The sequence below is a fragment of the Bos taurus genome, chromosome 10 (assembly GCF_002263795.3).
Source record: "Bos taurus isolate L1 Dominette 01449 registration number 42190680 breed Hereford chromosome 10, ARS-UCD2.0, whole genome shotgun sequence".
NCBI classification, from domain to species: domain Eukaryota; kingdom Metazoa; phylum Chordata; class Mammalia; order Artiodactyla; family Bovidae; genus Bos; species Bos taurus.
The window spans coordinates 36,289,619-36,310,747 of NC_037337.1; the positions used below are offsets into that span (position 1 = coordinate 36,289,619).

General features: G+C 46.7%; 2 protein-coding genes across 10 annotated transcripts in view; one reads left to right on the forward strand and one right to left on the reverse strand.

The window, feature by feature from the left end:
* The window catches only part of RAD51 (RAD51 recombinase), a 35,963-nt gene extending 34,387 nt beyond the window's left edge, over positions 1-1,576 (forward strand). For both annotated transcript variants that reach the window (NM_001046179.2, XM_059890358.1), the window contains 1 exon segment: positions 209-1,576. In NM_001046179.2, the coding sequence (NP_001039644.1) occupies positions 209-332 (124 nt within the window). In that variant the 3' untranslated portion in view covers positions 333-1,576.
* Positions 1,577-1,749: 173 nt separating this feature from the next.
* Positions 1,750-17,017, reverse strand: RMDN3 (regulator of microtubule dynamics 3). Of its 8 annotated transcripts, none has more exons than XM_024997478.2 (14): positions 16,969-17,017; positions 16,391-16,584; positions 14,322-14,511; positions 13,763-13,906; positions 9,162-9,450; positions 8,199-8,301; positions 7,709-7,771; positions 5,176-5,236; positions 3,896-3,971; positions 3,655-3,732; positions 3,319-3,417; positions 2,994-3,047; positions 2,781-2,861; positions 1,750-2,476 (listed from the first exon to the last, which is right to left on the reverse strand). In XM_024997478.2, exons 2-14 carry the CDS (start codon positions 16,575-16,577, stop codon positions 2,423-2,425), a joined length of 1,479 nt encoding a protein of 492 aa, XP_024853246.1. In that variant the 5' UTR covers positions 16,578-16,584; positions 16,969-17,017; the 3' UTR covers positions 1,750-2,422. The 8 variants fall into 8 exon arrangements, with proteins under 8 accessions (XP_024853246.1, XP_024853244.1, XP_024853245.1 ...); XM_024997476.2 differs by having other exon boundaries at positions 14,322-14,568; XM_024997477.2 differs by having other exon boundaries at positions 16,827-17,017.
* Between the last annotated feature and the right edge of the window lie 4,112 nt (positions 17,018-21,129).

Sequence of the window (21,129 nt, forward strand, 5' to 3'; positions counted from 1 at the left end):
TCAATATAGGAAATCCACTGGGGGCAGGGGGTGAGCAGAAATGGATTTCTCTGGATTATAAGTACCCTAAGGAATACAGAAAGATCCCCTAAAATCCTTCTAGTTAGCATATACGTCTAAAAACCTTTTAGATCTACCATAAATAGATCAGGAATAGAATTTTTTAATTATAGTAATTTTGGTGCTTTGGTCTGTGTCTTTGCCGCAGACTGTACCTGCGAAAAGGAAGAGGGGAAACCAGAATCTGCAAAATCTATGACTCTCCTTGTCTTCCTGAAGCTGAAGCTATGTTTGCCATCAATGCAGATGGAGTGGGAGATGCCAAAGACTGAATTGTTTTTTTTCCTGTGATAAACCTTAAGCGCTGCAGACTAATGGAAAGGACTGCTCCCTGGAGTTTTTCACAGGCTTCTTCCTATTGTGACTGCAGAAAAAGGCTTTCAGGAAAACAGCTATTATATCAGCTTTTCTTACGGTGTAAACACGAGACAAGTCAGTAGTCACAAGCTGACCTGAAATGTTTATTCCTTCTAGAATATATTAATCTCTATGTGAATTCTTTGGTTTGGGGGGTAGGTGTGAAATACCTTTGACATCATAGCGCCTTGGGATTGACTCAGAACTAACTGCTGTTGGCCACTCTTATGTCTCCAAGAGAACTAACTAAAGCTGGAAAGACCTGACTTCTCTGTGTTAATGTTGGGAAAAAAATACCTGAGCTACGTAGCAAATGGAGTGGGTCGCCTCACAGGTTCTTTTCCCTTCATCAGTAAAAACTGTTAAATCAGAAGCAGGTTTTTAAGTTTGTATGTCTGAATTAGCTTATGTAAGAATTTTGTTTTAATATTAAGAGCAATTCAAGATACTCATTTCAGAAGCTCTTTAAGTAGATTCAGTGTGGGGCTGCTAATAAAGTAGTTATTTGTAGGGAATGTGCTATTTATAGGAGTTATCCTGGTACAAGCTGAATATTTCAACATAGGGCCTGCATAATACTGTTTTGGCTCTGGGAAGGAATGATCAGTTTCTATTACTTTACATTTTCAGTTTTAAAGGGGAAGTCCCAACCTTCAGGTGATTCCCTTTATTCTCCTTTAAACTCATAGAAAATATCGCAAGATAGCTACTCCATAGCATTCCTATGGCCTTTGTTTCTATTAAGGTTTGTACTGTATAAATCTGGTACTTGCCTAGATTATTCTGCTTTTTAGGGCTTTGAGATTACTCCTTCCCCTTCACTTCTACTCAGCATGAGTTTTAAGCAACTCTTCCACTTTCAGAGGGCCTCTTGGCTAGAATTGGGTGGAGAGGCAGTGCAAATCTCAGCTGTTGCCTGTGTTGAGCCTACTCTATGTAAGGAGATAGGAGGACAAAATTTAATGCAACTTTGTTTTAAAAACAGCTGTTCCCTGACTATAGACCAGAGTGCCTCCTAAATCTTCTTCCATTTTTTTCCATCACAAAACAAACCTGGAATGATGTAATAAACCCACAGTGACAGACTCTGGAATGAAAGCTTGGTTCTTATATAAAAGCATCTCAGTCTTTTAGATCTATAAAGTATTTTAAGTGACCTTGACCTAAAAACTTGTCTCAATTTTTCTTTAACCAAAGAGCTTATTCTAAACTATTTGGTACTATTTTTCTACTTGTCTGCAATAGCCTCCCAGTAGGAAACAGTTATTGAAGTGCCAAGAAAGAATAAGGAGATGAAAACAAACATAGAAAGGGGATTATAATCACTTCTAGTTAAGTTTAAATTTTGGATTTATTTCAAGTTTGTACCAAAATATATTCCAGGCAACTCTTCAGATCATCATTTTCAGTCATAAGCCTTATGCACTGCTGTTCCAAAAGCTGCCAGGACACTGGAAGTCAGGTGGTCCCGCGCTCAGCCCAGGAGTACAGTTACGATCCACATGATAGATTGAGCAGAGGCAATACCCATGGACTCCCCGACCTTCCGCCCTGGTAGGTTGGGGTGTGTGATCTTAGGACTATATATTTTGGTTCTGAATATTAATCAGTGAAAAAGATTAGAGAGTACACATTCTGTGTTTTGTTCCTATAGCTCTTTGGAGTTCATCCACCTCAGCAGCAGTTGAAAGGGAGCCTCCAGTGTTTTATCCACACTCTACCCTAGGGCAGGTGTATACTAGTCTTGATTTTTTGAGAACTCACTTTATGGAAAAAGTAATAGAAACCCAGGTCTCAAGTACTTCCCCAATTTCAGATTAGGTAAGGGATTAGAATAAATTAACCAGTAGGAAGAAATTGGGGAATTGTAGCAAGCAGCAGTCAGACCTAGGAGTCAAGACACTCCCTTAAGCAGTCTTGCTCCGTTTCCTGATCTAAGCAGGACCTAAGGGGAAAAGACTTAATTTTTTTCCTTCCTTGAGTCATGAAGCCCACTGAAATGTGATTATTCTCCTAAAATTACTTCCAATTCTTCCAGGTCCTTCTGGAAAGCTGAATCCTAGGAAGACAAGAGAATAAGACTAGGACTTTAAATCCAAGCCAACATTTCCTAAACCATTGGTACCTGAGAATGGGCCCTTTGCTTCCTTGCTATTACCAGTCTTTTTCCCACTTTCCCAGGACAACCTGGAACCTACGAACTCTGTCTCCTCCCCAGGTGAGATGTATACGAAAAATCCCACATGCAAAGTGCAGACTCTCTTTTGGAGGGAAATAAGAACCACGGGAAGACATTCTTTCCTGAAAAGTCACATAATGACTCAGTGAAAGAACCCTGTATTAGAAAAGCTCTTAAGTATTACCTCTTTAGTGACATTTGGCAGCTCCAGGGCCAACTTCATCCACTCTTTAGCTTCAGGGTTTTTCCCTAGTTCTTTGTAGCACTGAGAAGAGACAACAGTGAAAACCTGGGAGAAATACCACCAGGAGACTAGAAGGGAATGAGTGTATGTTTTCAAGAAAAAGTATCAACATACATATATTTCATCTATGTTGAAATGGGCAGATGAGTTTACCTTACAAATATATATCCTTCCTGCTTTGGAAAATCCTGGCTGTAGTTCTTCAGCCTAGAGAAGGGAGAATGCATTTCAGTAAGAGGTTCCGAAATCCAAGTCAGGCTAAAGTTTATTAGAGTTCAGTATCCAACCTGGAGATTGATTCAGTGAGTCTACATTTTTTTAATAAGCCCTTCCAGTGGTTTCTCATTTTCCACAGAACAGGCACACATAAAACTCCCCTCTACCAGAAACCCCTCCCAATACACTAATGTCCTTAGGGAAAACAAGGTCACCCCGGCCTTTCTGGCTGCTGTCCACCCTTCCCTTCCCTCCCTGATACCTTTAGGAAGCTTGAGAGGGCATCCTGCACAGTGGCACCAAGGGGGCTTTCACTCAAGGCTGTCGCAGTTTTTTTTTCTAGCCAGCTCAGGTGAGAGACCTGCCATCAAAAGATCAAGGTGTAACTAAAAACTTAAGTATCTTTAAGAACAATAAATGTTCTGTACTGAAAGGAAAAGGGGCCAAATAGGACTGCATCCAGTCACCACTCCCATGACTGCCTGGAGGGAAGGACACATAAGCCAGACCATGCTGAGGTGACCTGATCTTCACTGCACGGTGATCAGTGTCTCAGGGTAGTTTGGGCCCTTGTGTCAAGCCCTGAAATCTAGCTCACCTGGTAGCACCACCTGCCGAGGAGAAAGTGAGCCATGGGGTTTTCTGGCTTGAGAGCAATGGCTTTGTCCACATGCTCCTAGAGCGGAAATACAAACAAGTTAACATCAGAGAGCAGAGTTACTAAGGGAAGAAAGGCAAGTCACAGAGCTGTAGGGTAGGAACACCTTTGCAAAGAGCTAGGTTGGAGCAGGTAATCTGCACGAGACCAGCACCAGGGAAGGAAGAGAAGCCTTTCTCACCTTGAAGCTAAAGCCACTCTGGATGCGCCTCTGGATGCCCTCATGCTCAGCCAGCTGACCACAAAGCACTGCATACCTAGGGGGAGAGCAGCGGCAGGCTCAGGACTGAGGACCGTCCCTGCCAGGAAGGGGCTTCCCACCCAGGGCTGACGGCACTGCCCAGTACTTCATCTGTACATAATTCCTCTTTTCACAGACCTATGGTCCCAATTCATATTCTTTAGCAGATACAGTGGTAGGTTCACAGTTCCCCAAAGTACACTGGGTACAAAAAGTGGGCTCTTTTATACTTAAAATTTAGACAAGGTCTCAATCCAAATGTCCCCTCATGATCAGTATAGCCATAGCTGTCATAAAAACTTAAGCAGGTCTCTAAAAATCAGCATCAATGTGTAAGAAACGTGAATACACTGTCTGCTTAGTTGGTACGTCACTGGGAAGCTGTTTGGGAAGGGGATACTCTAAAATTAGCAACAGAAGCAGAGGAAGAAAAGGCCTCCGATTTCAGCCCTCTCCTCCACACCCTCCCAGGGAAACAAAGCCATCCAGCTTCCCATTTTCTGTCTTTAAAAACAAAGGTCTAAGAAACAGTGACCTGGCATCTAAAAAGAGGCACTGCAAAGTTTCAGCAACAGATGGGGAAACAAGGGCTCTCCAGCTCACAATCTGAGGGCAGAGTTACAGAAAGCAGCAGGGAGTGGAAAAGGAACACTGACTAAAACTGAGGTGCTAGAACCAGGCCTCCAGGTTGGCCCTGACCCACACAAGGTGGCAGGACTTTGCCCACATGAGATCACAAACAGGGCTGATGCTTTTGTGGACTAATACTGACTGCTGAACTTCCTGGGGGTGAGCTCACATCTATGTTTCCTCATGCCAGCAAAGCGAAGAAGCCAAAGTCCACCACCAGCCAGGGATCGCAGCTAGGGGAATGAAGAGCTTGTATGGGAGAGGGGAACGGCCAATGTCCCAACCTCCCTGAGGAGCCAGGAGCCTCAAGGTTGAAGCCAGGGATGACATAAGAAAGCTACTCATTTCTCCAAGTTTCAACAGGAAGCTGTACTACTCTTCCCTTGTCTCACTCCCAAGGCACTTCCCGAAGGAAACTCCCCTGGGTCCCTGGCTTGGGGGAGGATTGGGACATATGAAAATAAAGGCCAGAGCTTCCTCTCCTGGTGCCTCTGGCAAATGCCTGTTTGGCCAGGGCAGAGAAAAGAAAGGGCTCTGCTCCACTCTAACCCATGCTGGGCTCTTTCTGGGGCCCTGCAGGGTGTTATTACCACTGATGACACTCCGCATTCTCATTCCCCTTCTCCAGAGCGACCTCAGCTTCTTCTTTTCCTGTAAGACAGAAGTGATCCAGAGTTGACTCGGGCTCCCGTGACCCCTCCACGGGAAAGGCTGTGGGAGGATGGTCTGCTCTAGCTCTCACAGTTCCCACCCAAGCAGGACTTATAAATAGTTATGCACTTGAGCAGAGTGAAGAGATACAAATAGCTTTTCAAGGATAACTTCCACTTTGCCTTGCTTTCCCTATCTCTGTCATCAGCTGTCCCAGCTATACAACACCCACCCGACATGCTCAGAGCACTGCAAATATAAAAGGACTCGAAAGCAATCACAGTTGCCCTAGTAGATCATTACCTGGAGAGTTTTTGATTTGGGGTCTGTGGATAGGCCTTAGGGTGTCCATGAAATCCCACTGAAATATTAGGCATAAGTCCATTTTCTTGAGAGGGTCCACAGCTTTGATTGGATTCTCAAGAGGACCATGATCTAGGAACAGTAACCATGGCTCTGGGCCAGAACTCCTCACTAGAGCCAAATGACCTGGCATCTGACCAAGGATGACTTTCATGTAGTCCTTACCCAAGTTTTCCAGGCACCAAAACTAACAGAAATCAAGGCCTAATCACATGCAGGCTCTTGACAAGGGTCCCCTAGAACATCAAGGAGCTGGAGCCCTCCAGATCAGAACCGTTACACCTACGCACTGGAGAAAACAGAACACTGCGAAATGGGACATCTGATTAGAAGAGGGCTTCCATAAAAGAGAATGAAATAATGCCATTTTTAGCAACATGGACAGACCTAGAGATCATACTAAGTGAAATAAATAAGACAAAGAAAGACAAATATACATCACTTATGTGTGAAACATATTTTTTAAAAATGATACAAATGAACTTATTTACAAAACAGACTCAGAAAACAAACTAGTTACCAAAGGGGAGGGATAAATTTGGAATTCGAGATTAACAGATATGAACTACTATATATTAAATAGATAAACAACAAGGACCTACTGTGTAGCAGAGAACTATATTGAATATCTTGTAATAACCTATAATGGAAAAGAATCTGCAAAGTATATCTATGTATAACTGAATAACTTCGCTGTACCTCTGAAACATTATTAAGTCAACTGTATAATAAAAATTTGAAATAATAAAAAGAAATTTTCAATGGTGAGGGCTTGAAAGGGAACACAGGGAATGGAACAAAATTAAGGTGTTAAGGTGATAGGCTGGCTAATCTGAAATGTTTCCTCATGTATAAGTGATAGTAATCATGGTATAATTTTGTATATGCAACAAATACATTTAAAGAGAACAGGTGAGAACCCTACAATTCCCCTATCCAAGCAGAACCATGTGGCTCTACCACTGAGGGACACTGTCTTTTAGGGGACTTTACTCTGCCCGCTTCAAAGCACTCACTCACTAGGGAAATAACGGTGAAGAATAAGGCAACCAGTTCCTGCAGCCTCCTGATGGTCCAGCTTCTAGAGGCAACACAAAATGAACTTTAGATCCACCAACAATGGTCCTAAAAGGCTAGAATCACAGAGCAGAGCCTTCAAAGTCTCTCCATAGTCCCCTGACCTCCAGAAGGAACAGATCTGTCTGGGGGTGCTACAAGGAGCCATACCAGTGTGGGCATAGCTGCTTCTCTAACCACTGCTCCATCTCCACCTTCAGGGTTCACGTTGGCTATTAGTACTAAGAGATGATCAAAAGGAAAAGGAAAGGTGGTTGTTGCCACCAAGAGTCCAGACACCAGCCCCAAACGCTGATCAGAATCCTCACCTGAAACACAGGAAAGGTAGCAGAAACTTTTGAAAAGAAACAGACAGTAATTAAGCACCTTCAGTTAAAACTTCCAGGGATTTTTCTGAAGATCAAACATTCAGCTCAACTGACCTTTCTGTATTGGCAGAATTCTACAACAGTTTATAGAATGACGACCTTGAGGTACTGTCAGACTCTACATTATCAAAAATTCAATGTCTGCGAGGCTGTACTACGAGATGTGGAAGTCCACCGACGGTGCCTGACTCAGAGGCTGTGTAGCTAGTCAGGACACATCTTGCCCGTAAAACCAGTCTCTAAAATCTCAAGGGTCTTAACTTCACGACAGTAGAGGACAGGCCATGAACCTGGCATGAGTCAGATGCACCCTACATGCCCGGGGACAGGTTCTGACAACAGAGCTGGCTAGTAGACCCCACGGGCTTGTAGGCTAGTGGTATTCTCCCAAACTACTCCTTCCTGGCACTCACCAAACGTACTCCACTCATTATGTTCTTAAACACCTGCCCCACAGGCTCCATAACTGAAACTAGAGTCTTAAACAGCAGCAAAAAAAAAAACCCTCCTCAGGTTAAGAAAGGTTTTGCCCTTTGTAGTTAAAGAATTAGGACAAAGAACAGTGCTAATGAAACAACCACAAATGACCCTGAACAATGCAGGGGTTACTGGCCCTCTGCCCAGTCAGAAATCCACGTGTAACATAGTCAGCCCTCTGGCTCACCAGTAGAGGATCTGCCTGCCAGTACAGGAGACGAGGGTTCAATCCCTGGGTCAGAAAGATGCCCTGGAGAAGAAAATGGCAACTCCAGTGTTCTTGCCTGGGAAATCCCATGGACAGGAGCCTGGCAGGCTACAGTCCATGGAGTTGCAGAGTCCGACACAACTTAGCAACTAAGCAACAACAAATCCTCAGGCCCAAGCAACCACGGACTGTATGTGCTTGCGCTGCTCAAATCACTGATGTTCAAGGCCAGCTGTGCTACAGTCACATATGCCTGTGTGACTCAAGCCCCATACCGTGCAGAAAAGCAGAGACTATTCTGTGTCTCCAGGAGGAAATGGGTCTCTGGGAGCCAGTCTGTCCCTGCTGAGTACCTGAGCCCCAGCTGCCCTGATAGCCTGCGTCTTGGTGGGTCCCCTGGGCCCCAAGCCACTGGGCTGGCTCCACCCTCAGAATCAGTCAGCTGCACCAGGAGGCTGTCAGCACTTACCACTTAGGGCATAGGACCTCTTCTCACTCGCCTCCTCGGTAAGCTCACACATGTCACTGTAGGCCCGGGCCAGGCGCCAGAGAAAGTCCTGCCGGCTTCCATGCTGCAATCCAAAGAGAGGGATGAGGGCTCCTTCTCAGCTGCAGAGAACTGGAGCCCTGACCTTCTCTCTGTGTCGTAAACACTGATATCAGGCCATCTACATGGCCTCTCACCTGCAGTTAGGTGGTGACATCATCTCTAGTCAGTAGACTGCACAACCCACAAAGTGGGTGCCTCCTGGCCTCCCAATGCTATGAGGAGGGAAGGCCAACTCCAACATGTAATGAGTCACAGCAAGAGCATGTGGCAAGGCCCAGGAAAAGGGAAATTCTAACTGAGGGCATTTATAGCTCAGTTCACTTCAGTCGCGTCCAACTCTGCGACACCATGGACTGCAGCACGCCAGGCTTCCCTGTCCATCACCAACTCCCGGAGCCTACTCAAACTCATGTCCATCAAGTCGGTGATGCCACCGAACCAAACCATCTCATCCTGTCGTCCCCTTCTCCTGCCTTCAGTCTTTCTGCATAAATTCTGGCAGTGAACTTGAGAAGGGAACTGTGATTGAGTGACCCAGACACTTGTCACTGGTGATGAAAACTTCAAATGGGGCAAGCAGCTGTGGGTCTGCCTCAGGGAAATAAAAGGGGAAAGTTTCAGTTCTTTCCACATTTCTCCCTATGCTGAGAGCCAGAGCCAACTACCCAGGGGGTGGTGGGGGAGGAAGCGCTGGGGCAGGGAGTACACAGGCCCCTAGGGGCAGCACTTGGCCTCCTTGGAAAAGGGTGTACGACCCTGAGGGTAGATGCAGAAACTCGCCGTGTCACCCTCATTTCCCTTCCCATGTCACCTGGCAGGGTCACTGACATACTCGTGGGAGTGAGCAGGGGAAGGAGGGTAGACGGGCCGTTGGAGCCTCACCACCAGCTTGTTGTTGAGCAGCAGCTGGAAGCCCTCCCGCTTGCCCTGCTCACTGCCCTGGTGCAGCTCGTCTGCCTGCTGCAGGAGCGGCATCACATCTTCCTGGCCAGGGGAGCCTCCAGCCTCCGGGGCTTCAGGCTCCAGACCCAAAGCCACCTCCACCTCCAGGTCCAAGGAGTCCTTTCTGCCCATCTTCACGGTCTCGCAGCTCACTTCATCTTCACCGTCACCGTCACTCTCCCTTTCAGAGTCCCGCTCATAGTCAGACTCAGCATTGGCTGTTGTGTAGCTGTGGCGGGGAAACAAAGTGACAAGGGCAAGGGAGGGGATTACTTAACCTCAGACCACCAGGGGTCTAGCCTCCTCCACAGAGGGGCTCTCCACAGCGCTGCAGCCATCAGCACTGACCGTGAGCCATGCCCCTCACTGAGGGGGGACTCAGTCCTGAGAGAATGCTTCCTAGGGAACCACAGGAAAATGATCTGGGAGGGGAAGAATGACCAACTCGGAGCCCTGTGACAGTCAGAGGCCGATATGAGAAGCCCCTGCTTAGCTACCACCACGTCTGCCAGAAAACAGAGAAAGCCTAGAAAGGTATCAACAAAATGTCAGTAGACCTCTCAGGGCAGAGGAATTAATATCCCCCCTATATTTTAGTATTAGATGGGATTGCTTTAGGGACCATATATTCTTATAAGTAAAGTAATAAAAGTTTAAGATAAAAACCTTCAGATGTAGGTGGAGCTCGATGGCTCACGAGGGGAAGGGTTTGTCAATCATTTTTGCTTTATCAGCCAAATGCACCTGCCAGAACCAACATGGGTGGATGCCAGCCTCTGTGGCTGTGGGTAGCCACAGATATACATATTTTCTTTCTCAATTCAATGTATACCTCTGTCCCAAGTCAGTAACCAAACCTCAACCACAACAGGAGTAGCCCTTGGAAACCTTGGGAACTGGTGGGGGGAGCGGGGGAGGGCTGCAGCTGGAAGCAAGAAAGGCCGAAGATGCAAGCAATCCCTTAGGAAGGTGTCTGTGGGGCTGCCATCCAGGTGTCTCCTGGGGAGCTCAACTCTGATTGCATCCACTGTTTCTCCTGGATCTTTGCCTCCACCAGCAGCTAATGATACTGTTTTCTCCAACTGCCAACTGAGTCAGACAAAAACTGAGCAGAGCAGAAGATAAGGCTTCGAGGGGTCACAACCAGACACCAAAGAGCCCCCAGGCTGAGTGAAGGAAAAGCAGGTTCTGTCTGAGCTAGCAGGTTCCAAGACACAGGGAAGATCCTTGAGTCACTTAAGGATAAGCCTTCCTCCGTCCTGAAATAAAAGAGAGGTAGGATCCCTGTGGCTGGAGCAAATCAGACCCGAAGGAGAGACACAAACAAAGTCACAACAAGATAGCCTAAGGTCAAGGGGGCTGAGTACTGCAGGTCCAAGTGCTGTCCTCCTCGTCTGCAAAGCCAGAGAGGACAGGGACCAAGTGAGTAACCAGACCTGGGGTCCAGTCCACCCATCCTATTTCTTTATAGAGGAGCTTTCAGATGCATTTAACAAAGGGGCTCCAGAAACATCTATTACAAGAAATTGGAAAATATTTAAAACCTTCTTAACCTTGCTTTTTAAAGAGGTTATAGAAGTATCTCCCCCCTCAAGCAATTTGCAGTAAAAAAAAGGGACAAGGACAAGTGGTATCAGATTTCACAACCAACCTGGGTGGTGGTGAGCAAGACCACACAGGGGCAGCCTAGAGAAACTCTCTTAGGCTCCTAGGCTTAGACAATAACCTGCCCCATCCAGAAAGTCAAATCAGTGGCTACCAGTGCCCCTACTCAGCCCAACCAGGCCCAGAGGCAAAATGAGTAAATGAATTTTTGGCAGGTGCAAGCTTGAGTCTCATCACTTCATGTTGCAAAAAGAACAGGAGACCCCACTCATTCCCTGCTCAGCTGAAGGCTGCCTCGGCATATGGGGAGAGACCCCTGCTCTCATCCTGCCTGAGCGCAGTCTCCAGGGAAGGAAGCAGGGAGGAAGGTCCTTCAGTGCTGTGATCGCTCTAGGCCGTAAAGGCCGGGGAGTTCACATGGGCAAGGAAAAGGAGAGGTCGGGGGACCTTGCTGCCACCCAGTGACAGCTGGTATCGCAGCATTCTCCCACATTTCTTGGACCACATACCCAGCTGCTGGTGAAATCCACCAGAGAAAAAGTGGTGACCCTTTTGTTCAACATGCCCGGCAGCTTTTGAGATGAGTACAGACCTCTGAAAAGGTCCTTTAGTCCTGTGCACTCAAGCTAGACACACTGTTCCCACTGTGGAGCAAGGACTCCAGGCTCCCTTGAGGCAAGGAGGCCAACTCTGCTCCTTAAGGAGAGCCCCCGCGTCAGGGATCAAGGACTCTTACACACACAGCCCTCCCAGCAATTACATTTCTTTCCTCCAACTGCTAAGCCCCATAAGAGGTGCTGAGCTGAGGCAAAGACAAGCAGGCCTGGGCCCTGACCCCACAGTGGCGGGGAAGATAAGACCAAGAGGAATGAGGTGATAAGCAAACACCCAAGGAGGAGTGGCAATGAGGCTGCCGGCAGTGGCTCCTGGCTGGAATGCCTGGGCAGGTTTGCCAGGGGAGCTGGTATTAGGGCGAGTTGGGTTTTGCAAGGAGGGAAGTAAAGCTGCATTTGCAACAAGGCTCTGGGAACAAGCTCACTGACCCACCCAGTGATTCGGACTCTGGCATATTCAGCTGATCCCCTGGGAGCTGTTTTATTTGGAAGAAAGCGAGAACACAGCTTTCAGTGGCGCAGAGCTGTCCATCAAATAGTCTTATTCTTTCATCCCTCAAAGAAGCTCTCCTTCCCCAGGGCCCACAGGTTTAAAGCCATTCCCAATATCATATATGGAACAAGTCGCCAGTCCAGGTTCGATGCACGATACTGGATGCTTGGGGCTGGTGCAGTGGGATGACCCAGAGGGATGGTATGGGGAAGGAGGAGGGAGGAGGGTTCAGGATGGGGAACACATGTATACCTGTGGCGGATTCATTTCGATATTTGGCAAAACCAATACAATACTGTAAAGTTTAAAAATAAAATAAAATTAAAAAAAAATAATAAGCCATTCCCAAGGCTTGGTCTCCTTGACCATGACCAAATGAATGATTCACCACGGCCATTGCTCCTGAGAGCAGTCGGCTAAACCAGTCTTGCACCATGCACGACCATCGGCTTCCACATGCCACAGGATCGGTCATAAGGCTAAGCCTGCTGGAGCTGTTATTAAGGAAGCCACCCTTTCTCTCCAGCTGCTACAGGCAGCTGGCAGCCCTGTCCTGCCCTGTATGGCTTTGGGAGCCCCAGTGAGCACCCTAAGCTACGAAGCACCCATAAACTTCCCTGGTTAATCACTCTGGCTCGTGCTGCCCCCAGAAGCCTGTACAATTTCTTAAAATCATCATGAAGGGGTTTGAGTTCTATTATCCTAGTCTTGGGCAGAGCTGTGACCTGTCCTTATGTTCCACACTCATAAAGTTCAAATGTCAAGTAACTGGCTTCCTTGGGTTGCTTAGAAATGCTCCTTAAGAGATGCTCCTCTCTCTCCTTTGTGAGACTAAGGAAATACCTCTGAAGTGCTTCCCACCTGTCTGTCACAAAGGAGGAATAAACTGGTTAATATTATGAAGTGTTTCAGCTGAAGAGGGACATGCTGCAAAGATCATGAATGACTGGTTTAGCTTCTGGTTTCCATGTGTATGTTTGGAGCTACACCAGTCGTTCTGCCCTGAAAGGACAGGCCTGACTGCTCACTACACCAGCCTCTTCTTTGAAGGGGGAGAAAGGTCAGCAAAGGCCACAAAGAGAGACCAGCCTCTAGACCCCACGTGGGCCACCTGGATGGCGGCCTTGAAGCAGACACGGGCAGACGCTGCTATTAACAGCACTGCAACGAAGATGTTCATTCAGACTCCATCCGTGGGATGGAAATTTCAAAATGGCACCCGTGGTTTAAAACCAAAAAGCCCTCAGCCTGACCAACCTGGGCGTTCCACCAGACTCCTGCCTGCAGCCCTGTCTCACAGTAAGGCCTATGGCCAGACCTGCTGGCCCACCAGTTACTCAGGTGAGTCACCGCCCACCTGTGAAGAGGGCGAGGGCGCACAAGCGGATCTCCCCGTGGGAAGAGAACTTCCCGAGGGAGGGAGCGTGCTTAGCGCTTAGACAGCTCTGTAGACCTGGCCCAGTCACTCAGTGAAGGAAATACGGCCGTTAAGACAAAGCTTACAAAGTCCTCCTGATAACAGGAAACCACCCAACCGACGTTACAATAAAACAAAAATAAAGGATCTAATAACTAGGTAAAAAGCAAACCTACTCTGAGAAAAATAACAGATGCAAACACTAACTGCTGTTAGACATTCCCATCTGTCCGGATGACATGTGGTGGATGGTTTTTCTTATTTCAACTGTTTTGTATTTCATTTGTTTATATCCTTACCTTGTTCTAAAAATTATTTACAGCAGCTTGGTGTGAACTTTTCATTCTGAACATTACTTTTACACAATGTAACCTGGCTGAAGCCACAGCTGTCTCCAGGAGACATGACTCACCCGCCTTCACTCTCGGCATCCGTGAACGTGGCTCCTGAGGCAGCCGTGAAGTAGACAGAGCTGGAGCCGGTAGAGTCACTCCTCTCCCGGGCAAATGGGAACCTTCGCCGCCGAGCCACTTTCTGGTTCTCTTCCATATGTGATCTGAAAAGTAAGCTCCTTTCCAGAGGGTGCCATTAGGCCCTTCCAGCCTGCCTTTCCCCTCACCATGAGGGAGCCTCTTACTACTGCTGCTCATTAAAGGGCCCAAAGCAGAGAAACTCTGGGGTCTCTGCCCTCAGGAGAGCAAGAAGGGCAGCTGGCGGGACCCAGCCTACAGAGCAGACCAGGTTAAACAGGACAAAGTATTTCAGCTGCTGCAATAGACCCTGAGGGCCCAAAGGCAGCAAGAACTCAGGTAAGGCAAGGAATCAAGCACATGGCTTCCCTGCCAGAGAGGTGAGAAGCCAGAAAACTGGCTGTGTCCTTACAGACAGACAACAAAGGCTGAGAAAGCTGTCGGGGCGAGGAAAAGCTAGGGTGCAGGGGCCAAGGCAGCAAGGAAGGCTGCAATACTCACCGGACCTCCCCCACAATCTGCCCAGCAAGCCCCTGCAGGCTGCTCCTCAGCTCTTCTACCTCCCGCCGCAGCGCCACCAGGCTGGTCAGCACGAACTCCAGGCGGTCCAGTACCACCTCCTGTCCTCGTGGAAGGCTTGAGAGCACTGCAGCATCACCAGCCTCACCCGGGGCTGCCCGCAACGGCCTGACTGGAGGACGGAGGACAGGAGACAGCGATGCCCGTGGGCTAGAGGGACGAGAAGATCCTGCACCCAGAACTCAAGAACTCTTACTTCTCACTGGAGTTCAATTTATAAAGATCTTTGAGGGTCAGATATTCACAAGTCCCAGGTAACAAACCGGGAAAAAAAAAAAAATCAAGGTCCCAATCTTTAAACGAGAGCTCTCCAGGGAATTCTCTGGTGGTTTAGTGGCTAAGATTCCATGCTTTCACTACCAAGGGTCCAGGTTCAATCCCCGGCTAGGGGACTAAGATCTTGCAAGCATGGCCAAAGGGAAAAAAACAAAAAAGTCCACAAGAGCCCTTTGTTCCAAAAACCTTGCACCCAGGGCCCTTCATGAGCACTGTACACCTTGGCAGATAATGTAGAATGCTCTCGCAAGAGTGCGATACCTAGAAGGCAGGATAGCTGCCCTGCTGCCCAAATCCCAGGCAGTCAATCCTTACCACACAGCAAAACTGAAACTGAGCTCACTCAAATTCTGATCTTGCACTTTACAAAGAATAGCAAAGAACACTCTTTCCTCTCAAGAGCTTCATTTAGTATTATCAGAGAGTGGCAAGGTAAACAGGGGCAGTTACTGAGAGAAAAGGTACACCAGGAAAAACCCACCCAAACCCCACTGGGAAAAAACATCATCACCAAGCCCTGAATTGAGCTCTAAGTAAATTCTAAAATGCTAGAAAACGGATACCTAAGACAAGTGGACTGGGAAATGTAAAAACAGGAGAGAAACCAGAAAGGCAGGACGCACAGTCCAAGCAAGCATAAAGCTGTTAGAGGAAATCTAGTAACAATAAAGGCTGGATTACTGTACAGACCCAACAATGTTCCAGTATGTAAAGCAAGAAAGATCCCTGGGAATGTGGCTACCACCTCCCAACCTCAGTAGAAGAAAGATTACAGCTGAGAAATTACAAACCAACAAACAAAATACAAGGAAAAGAAAGGAAGGGCAAGCACACTTGCAGCGCTCTTACTACCAGCTTATTAAAATGCTGACAAACAATTTCAATCTAAGGTGAAAACTCTTAAGACTCTTCAAAAACTAACTGGCATTTGGTCATCAGAGGAAACATGTGTTTCCAATGAACATGAGGCAAGATGACTTGAACCCTCTTCTATCACACACACACATGAGGGGAGTAGTTTGGACGAGCCCTAGATGCTTTGCTCTAATGGGTTAACATTAAAGTTTTCCAAAACTGAAAGTACTAACCATTTGTGTCTGGCTCCCAGCCATATTCAGCTTCAACTGCAGTAAGTGCACTCCCGGCCCCATGCTGTGGGAAGTCCACAGGACCAGGTGACCAAGCCCAATCCTGCCACTTACTTGCTCTGTGACAGCCTTGGGAAAGTTACACAACTTTTTTCAATCTCAACTTACTCATAAGAAGGATTTAAAAAAACAAAACCTTGAACTATATAGTCTCCAAGGTGTCTTCGAATGTTAATATTAACCTAATTTAATACATAAGCCTCAAAAGATTTTAATTTCTCCAAGACTATTCTCTTTTTACTTTCTTTCGGACCTTTACTTATTAAACACCTCAACCACACTAAGCAAGTAACTTTAATACATACACAGCACTTCTGCGGCCAGAACTAAAAGTGAAAGCTAAGCCTTTTCACTATATACTTTCCTGGGATCACAGGAAAAAGACGACAGAAGAGGAAGACTGCTTTTCCTTTTCGATAAACTTTCCCCAAACTTGAAACTCTCGGGCCCCGCACCCACCCGCCTAGTTTTTCCTGTTGTCCTGTCCCGCAGGTTCTGCTACAAGCAGCCCCGACCCCAAGCCCACCCCCTCAACAGTCACTGAGGCCTCAATAGCCCCGCTCCTACCTTGGCGTCCAGGCTCTGAAGTCTGCGTGTAGTCCAGAGAGTTGGACTGACTCTGGCTCTGGCCGCGGCGCTGGGTCCGTTTCCACCGCTGGCTATAAAGGGCACATAGGAATCCAAGGCCCGCGGCGGTGCCCAGCAACAGTCCTAGCCCGGCGCGGGCGCCACCCAAGGTCCCCAGACTAGACATGCTACACCTGCAGCCCGCGTGAGCCACCAGGAGCAAGCGGGCGAAGGAAGGGAGAGAGATTCGTGAGTGTGGTCCACCCATCGCCAAAGCCGAACCCTGTAAGATAATCTCCCTGCCCAGACCCCGAGCATTCGCCACCCTCACCCTAGTCCCGACCTTAAGGTTTCTGCTAGCCCCCAGGCCTGACTACCACGCCGCCCACTCGGCCCTTCGCAGCCTCCCCTCCAACACGCCCCCTAAGCCTGATACCGGAGTCAGGTCGATGGGCTTCCAAATCCACCCCCCAGCCTCACGACACTGCAGACCACAAACCCGCCGCCCTGGCTACAAAACCCTGGCCTTTCCGCCGCGCCCTTTGAAGGCGCCCCAGCCTGTCTGGACCTCAACTCACTCTTACTACCGCTAGCTACTGTGGCGAAGGCCGCGGCTTCTCTGTCAATGACCGTGACGTCATCAAACGGTGCCAACTAGCAGCCTCGCGCGCCTATAAGAAGGCGGGGGTGAGCAGCCCTTCGAGACTCCACCTCGTGGCCAGGTTTTTCCCTAGGGGGCGGGGCCACAGGCACTACCAGGGGGGCGGAGCCAGCAGAGATCTGGAAAGGCGAATCGAGAATGGGTTAGAAGGCGAGTAAAAGTGACCAGGGCTTCCCAGCTGGCGCCGCTAGTGTTAAAAAACCTGCCTGCCAATGCAGGAGATGTAAGAGACGCGGGTTCGATCCCTGGGTCAGGAAGATCCCCTGGAACAGGGCATGGCAATCCACTCCAGTATTCTTGCCTGAAGAATCCCATGGACAGAGGAGCCTGGCGGGCTACCGCCCATAGTGTCGCACAGAATCGGACACGACTGAGCGACTTAGCACGCACAAACAGGGGAAAGCTGAGAGACTGCCTGGAGTGGATGCTCAGAGCAGTAACTCCGTGGTCTGGCCAGCTGAGGTTCCATCTCCCTCCAATCACACCACGTTACAGCTGAGGTTCCATTTCCCCTCAATCACACCAGGTTACTTAGTGTTCCCGGAATATGCTCCTAATACCCAACGTTTCTACCTTTTCCACTGCTGCTCTTTCTGTCTTGAACCCCTACCTGGAAAACGCCACCTCTCTCCACCTTTCCTTAACCCTCGGTCAAAACTCAGACTTTATTTGATTTCAGCTCAATTTGTTTACGTATTTTTACTCAAATCGTTTACTAAGCTCAACACAACAGTGCCTTTGGCAATTCAAGTTAAAACAGGTTAAGTTGTTGGTTATCCACATCAGGCCCTGAGTCCCCAGGGCCAGCTTCTGCCAGCTGACATCTGAAAAAGATGCACACCCCATCATTTAAAAAAATCTTAAACCTTAAATTGTTGTAACATTAAACAGGGACAGGCTTATAAAAACTCTTTTTAATATCCAGAATGAAAATTAAATTCATTAAATTCATTCCTCTAATGATAACATTTTAAATGTTTGCATGAGGCTGAAACTTGGGTTGATCTCTGTTTGATAGCATTTCAGATTTTGTTTTAATCATTTTTTTCTACCACCTGTGAACTGTACTTTTATAAATCTATTTTGATCCTATGATTTTATGCAACTTGTAGTTTTAGAAACTAAAAAGAAGAGAATCATCTGCAGTCCAGTTGTTAGGACTCTGTGCTTCCACTGCTGGGGGCTCAGGTTCTACCCCTGCATGGGGAACTAAGATCCCACAAGCCCTGCAGTATAAGTCAAAAATTAATTAATTACTTAAAAAGCAAACAACACATAGGGACTTCCCTGGTGGTCCAGTGATTAAGAATCTGCCTTCCAATGCAGGAGACATAGGTTCCATCCCTGGCCAGTGAACGTCTTAAGATCCCACATGCCTTCAGGGCAACTAAGCCTGCACACCAAAACTACAGAGCCCACGCATCTTAGGGAAAGATCCCCAGTGAAGACAAGATGCAGCCAAAAATAATAAATAAATATTTGAAAAAAATTAAAGACAAGATTTTTTTATGGATTATGGTTCTAATTTTATTGTCAGCATTTCTTAAAAGTTAAATTTTAGTTTAGTGGGAGTCAAAATATCTAAACCAGTCCTCCCAAATCCTTGACTAGATATTATATTTATTTACTTTTTAATTGTGAGATATTTTACACATATAGCAGTACATTTGGGACTTCCTTAAGTGGGCCAGTGGTTAAGAATCCGCCTGCCAATGCAGGAGACATGGGTTCAGTTCCTGGTCCAGGAAGATTCCACATGCCGCAGAGCAGCCAAGCCCTGTGCAACAACTTCTGAGCCTGCACTAGAGAACAGCTCCTGCTCACCACAACTAGCGAAAGCCCTCACAAAGCAATGAAGACCCAATGCAGCCAAAAATAAATAAAAAATTCCAGAGGTTGTGGTGAAGTCCTTTAAATAAAAAACTTCACCAATATCTGCTACTGATTTTTTTTTTCCAGCTACTCATTTTTAAGGATTCAGTTTCATTAGTATTAGTACCTCTTGCGATACGCTAAGAGATTAAGTATGTTGTCTTGGTGGTGAGAAAGGAATGCTTTTAATATCTTTTCCGTATTTTTCCTCATTTTTCTGAAATAAGCATGTATTTCTTCTGTAATAAGAAAAAACTGAGTATTTTTACTTTGGAGGGAATAAAAACCTGTTTAATTAATTAATTCCTTAGTGGAATTAATATTTTCTTTCTTTGCCTTTGAGGCCTGGTTACCTGTATTACAATTGGTTCTATAAATATTTGCTTTCTAGACTCTCTACCCACTGGACTGCTTACTTTTCCAGGATGGAGTTCATGCCTGATCCATTCCCTATGCCTAGCACAGCTCTAATACAAAGACCATCCATAAAAGCTGCATGGAGGAAGGAAGGAAATAAGGAATGATGAATATCCAGCCCCTGCCACATTGATAATGCTTTTGTTACCAAACCAAATTTGTTTGCCCAAAGCATGGCAAGTCAAATGCTAAGACACAGAGGTTTGCAGCAGAAAAAGAATTCATTACCAAGGCAGCCAAGCCAGGGGACAGGAGAACAAATCTCAGATCCGCCTCTCTGAAGACTTGAGATATAAAGAAACAGGGTAGGGGACTTCCCTGGTGGTACAGTGTTAAGACTCCACCTTCCAATGCTGGGGACATGGATTTAATCCTTGGTGGGTGAACTAAGATTCCACATGCCGGGGAGCAACTAAGCCCCTCTAATCACAACTGGAGAATCCCACCTGCCACAACAAGAGCTAGCACAGCCAAAGTTAAAAAAAAAAAAAAAGAAAAGAAAAAGGGTGATCTTAGGCATGGGGGAAGGTGATTAGAGATAGGAAAAGGTAAGGTAAATGGTGTTCTGTGTGGCCATATCTGGGTTATACGCTTCTTCATGGGATGTATGTTTAAAAATGCAGGCGCTTAGCATGATCTGATGGTGGAGTTTTGACCCTCTTATGTCAAAAGGCTGTTCATTGGACACTTGTGTGGACCCAGTTTTAGGCTCAGTGGTCCCAGCCAGTCTTAGCCAGCTTGAACAGAACATGAACTGATTCCAAGTTCCCAAGAAACAACTTGAGCTCCCGTTGCTATAGCGACCCACACTTCAAAGGTGTTATCTGTAGGGGTGGTTAAGGAGTCTTGTGATATATTACCCAGGCTATGTGATGTTTGAAGGGTATGAAATTAGAGAGAGAAAAAAAAAAAAAACAAATTAAAGCTAGCTTTAAAAACAAAAGCTAGCTTAATCAGTGAAGGGAGTTTACAAGCAGAGGGGGTTTTTAACAAGTTGTTTCTTATCTATTGTTCTGTAAAACAAGGTAATAATTTGCTAGTCATAAGCCTCTGTTAACCCTGTGGACACAGTTTGATTTTCATAATGAAAAGCTGAGTAGTAGAAGAACAATTTCTTCTCCTTTTATAGGGGAGGAAGATCTGCCAGATAAACTGATTGTGGCAAGAGGTGAAGCCAGATGGGAAAACCAAGTAGGGGAATTCATTTCCTCCTGGATATTAAAGATATTATCTGGTGTGCATGCCTCTGCTAGGGCAATCAGCATTGGGGTAGGTGATTCTGGATGGAGTACTCTATCTTATGCTGCATCTGCAGACCAGTTTTGCAAATTTAATAAATCCCTGGCAGTCTGAGATAGTCTGCCCTCCTGTTTCCTCCCCACCCCTCCACAGGCCAGCCTGAGAGAGTAGAGCACACCCCAAATCCCTGTCCTGGTCTCTGCCCAGAACATGAGAGCCTTATGTACCTGGCTCTTTCAAGAGAGGTGACATATGCCTTGGGATGGTGGCCTTACCTCTAAGACACTTGACATTTAAAAAGGATTGTTCTTACAAAATATTTAATGGCTACAAAATAATACTTATAATATATGTATAAAAACTGAGTACATTTATAATCCTTTGCACCCACATCCTAGTGTAAGAAGGAGAACATCATTTTTATCTTTTAAGAACCCTGCATTTCTGTCTCTCCTCCATCCCTTTCTCTTCTCTCAGAGGTAACCACTACCCTGAATATTATATTTATCATTTCCTTCAAATTGTTTAGTTTTGCATGTTTGTGAGCTTT

Coding starts and splice junctions, on each gene's coding strand:
- RMDN3 (XM_024997476.2), bottom strand. CDS start 16,577: ATGTCTAGTCTGGGGACCTTGGGTGGCGCCCGCGCCGGGCTAGGACTG. Junction 3,733..3,895: donor AGAGTGGCTTTAGCTTCAAG/GTGAGAAAGGCT, acceptor TTTCCGCTCTAG/GAGCATGTGGACAAAGCCAT. Junction 3,418..3,654: donor TCGGCAGGTGGTGCTACCAG/GTGAGCTAGATT, acceptor TTTTGATGGCAG/GTCTCTCACCTGAGCTGGCT.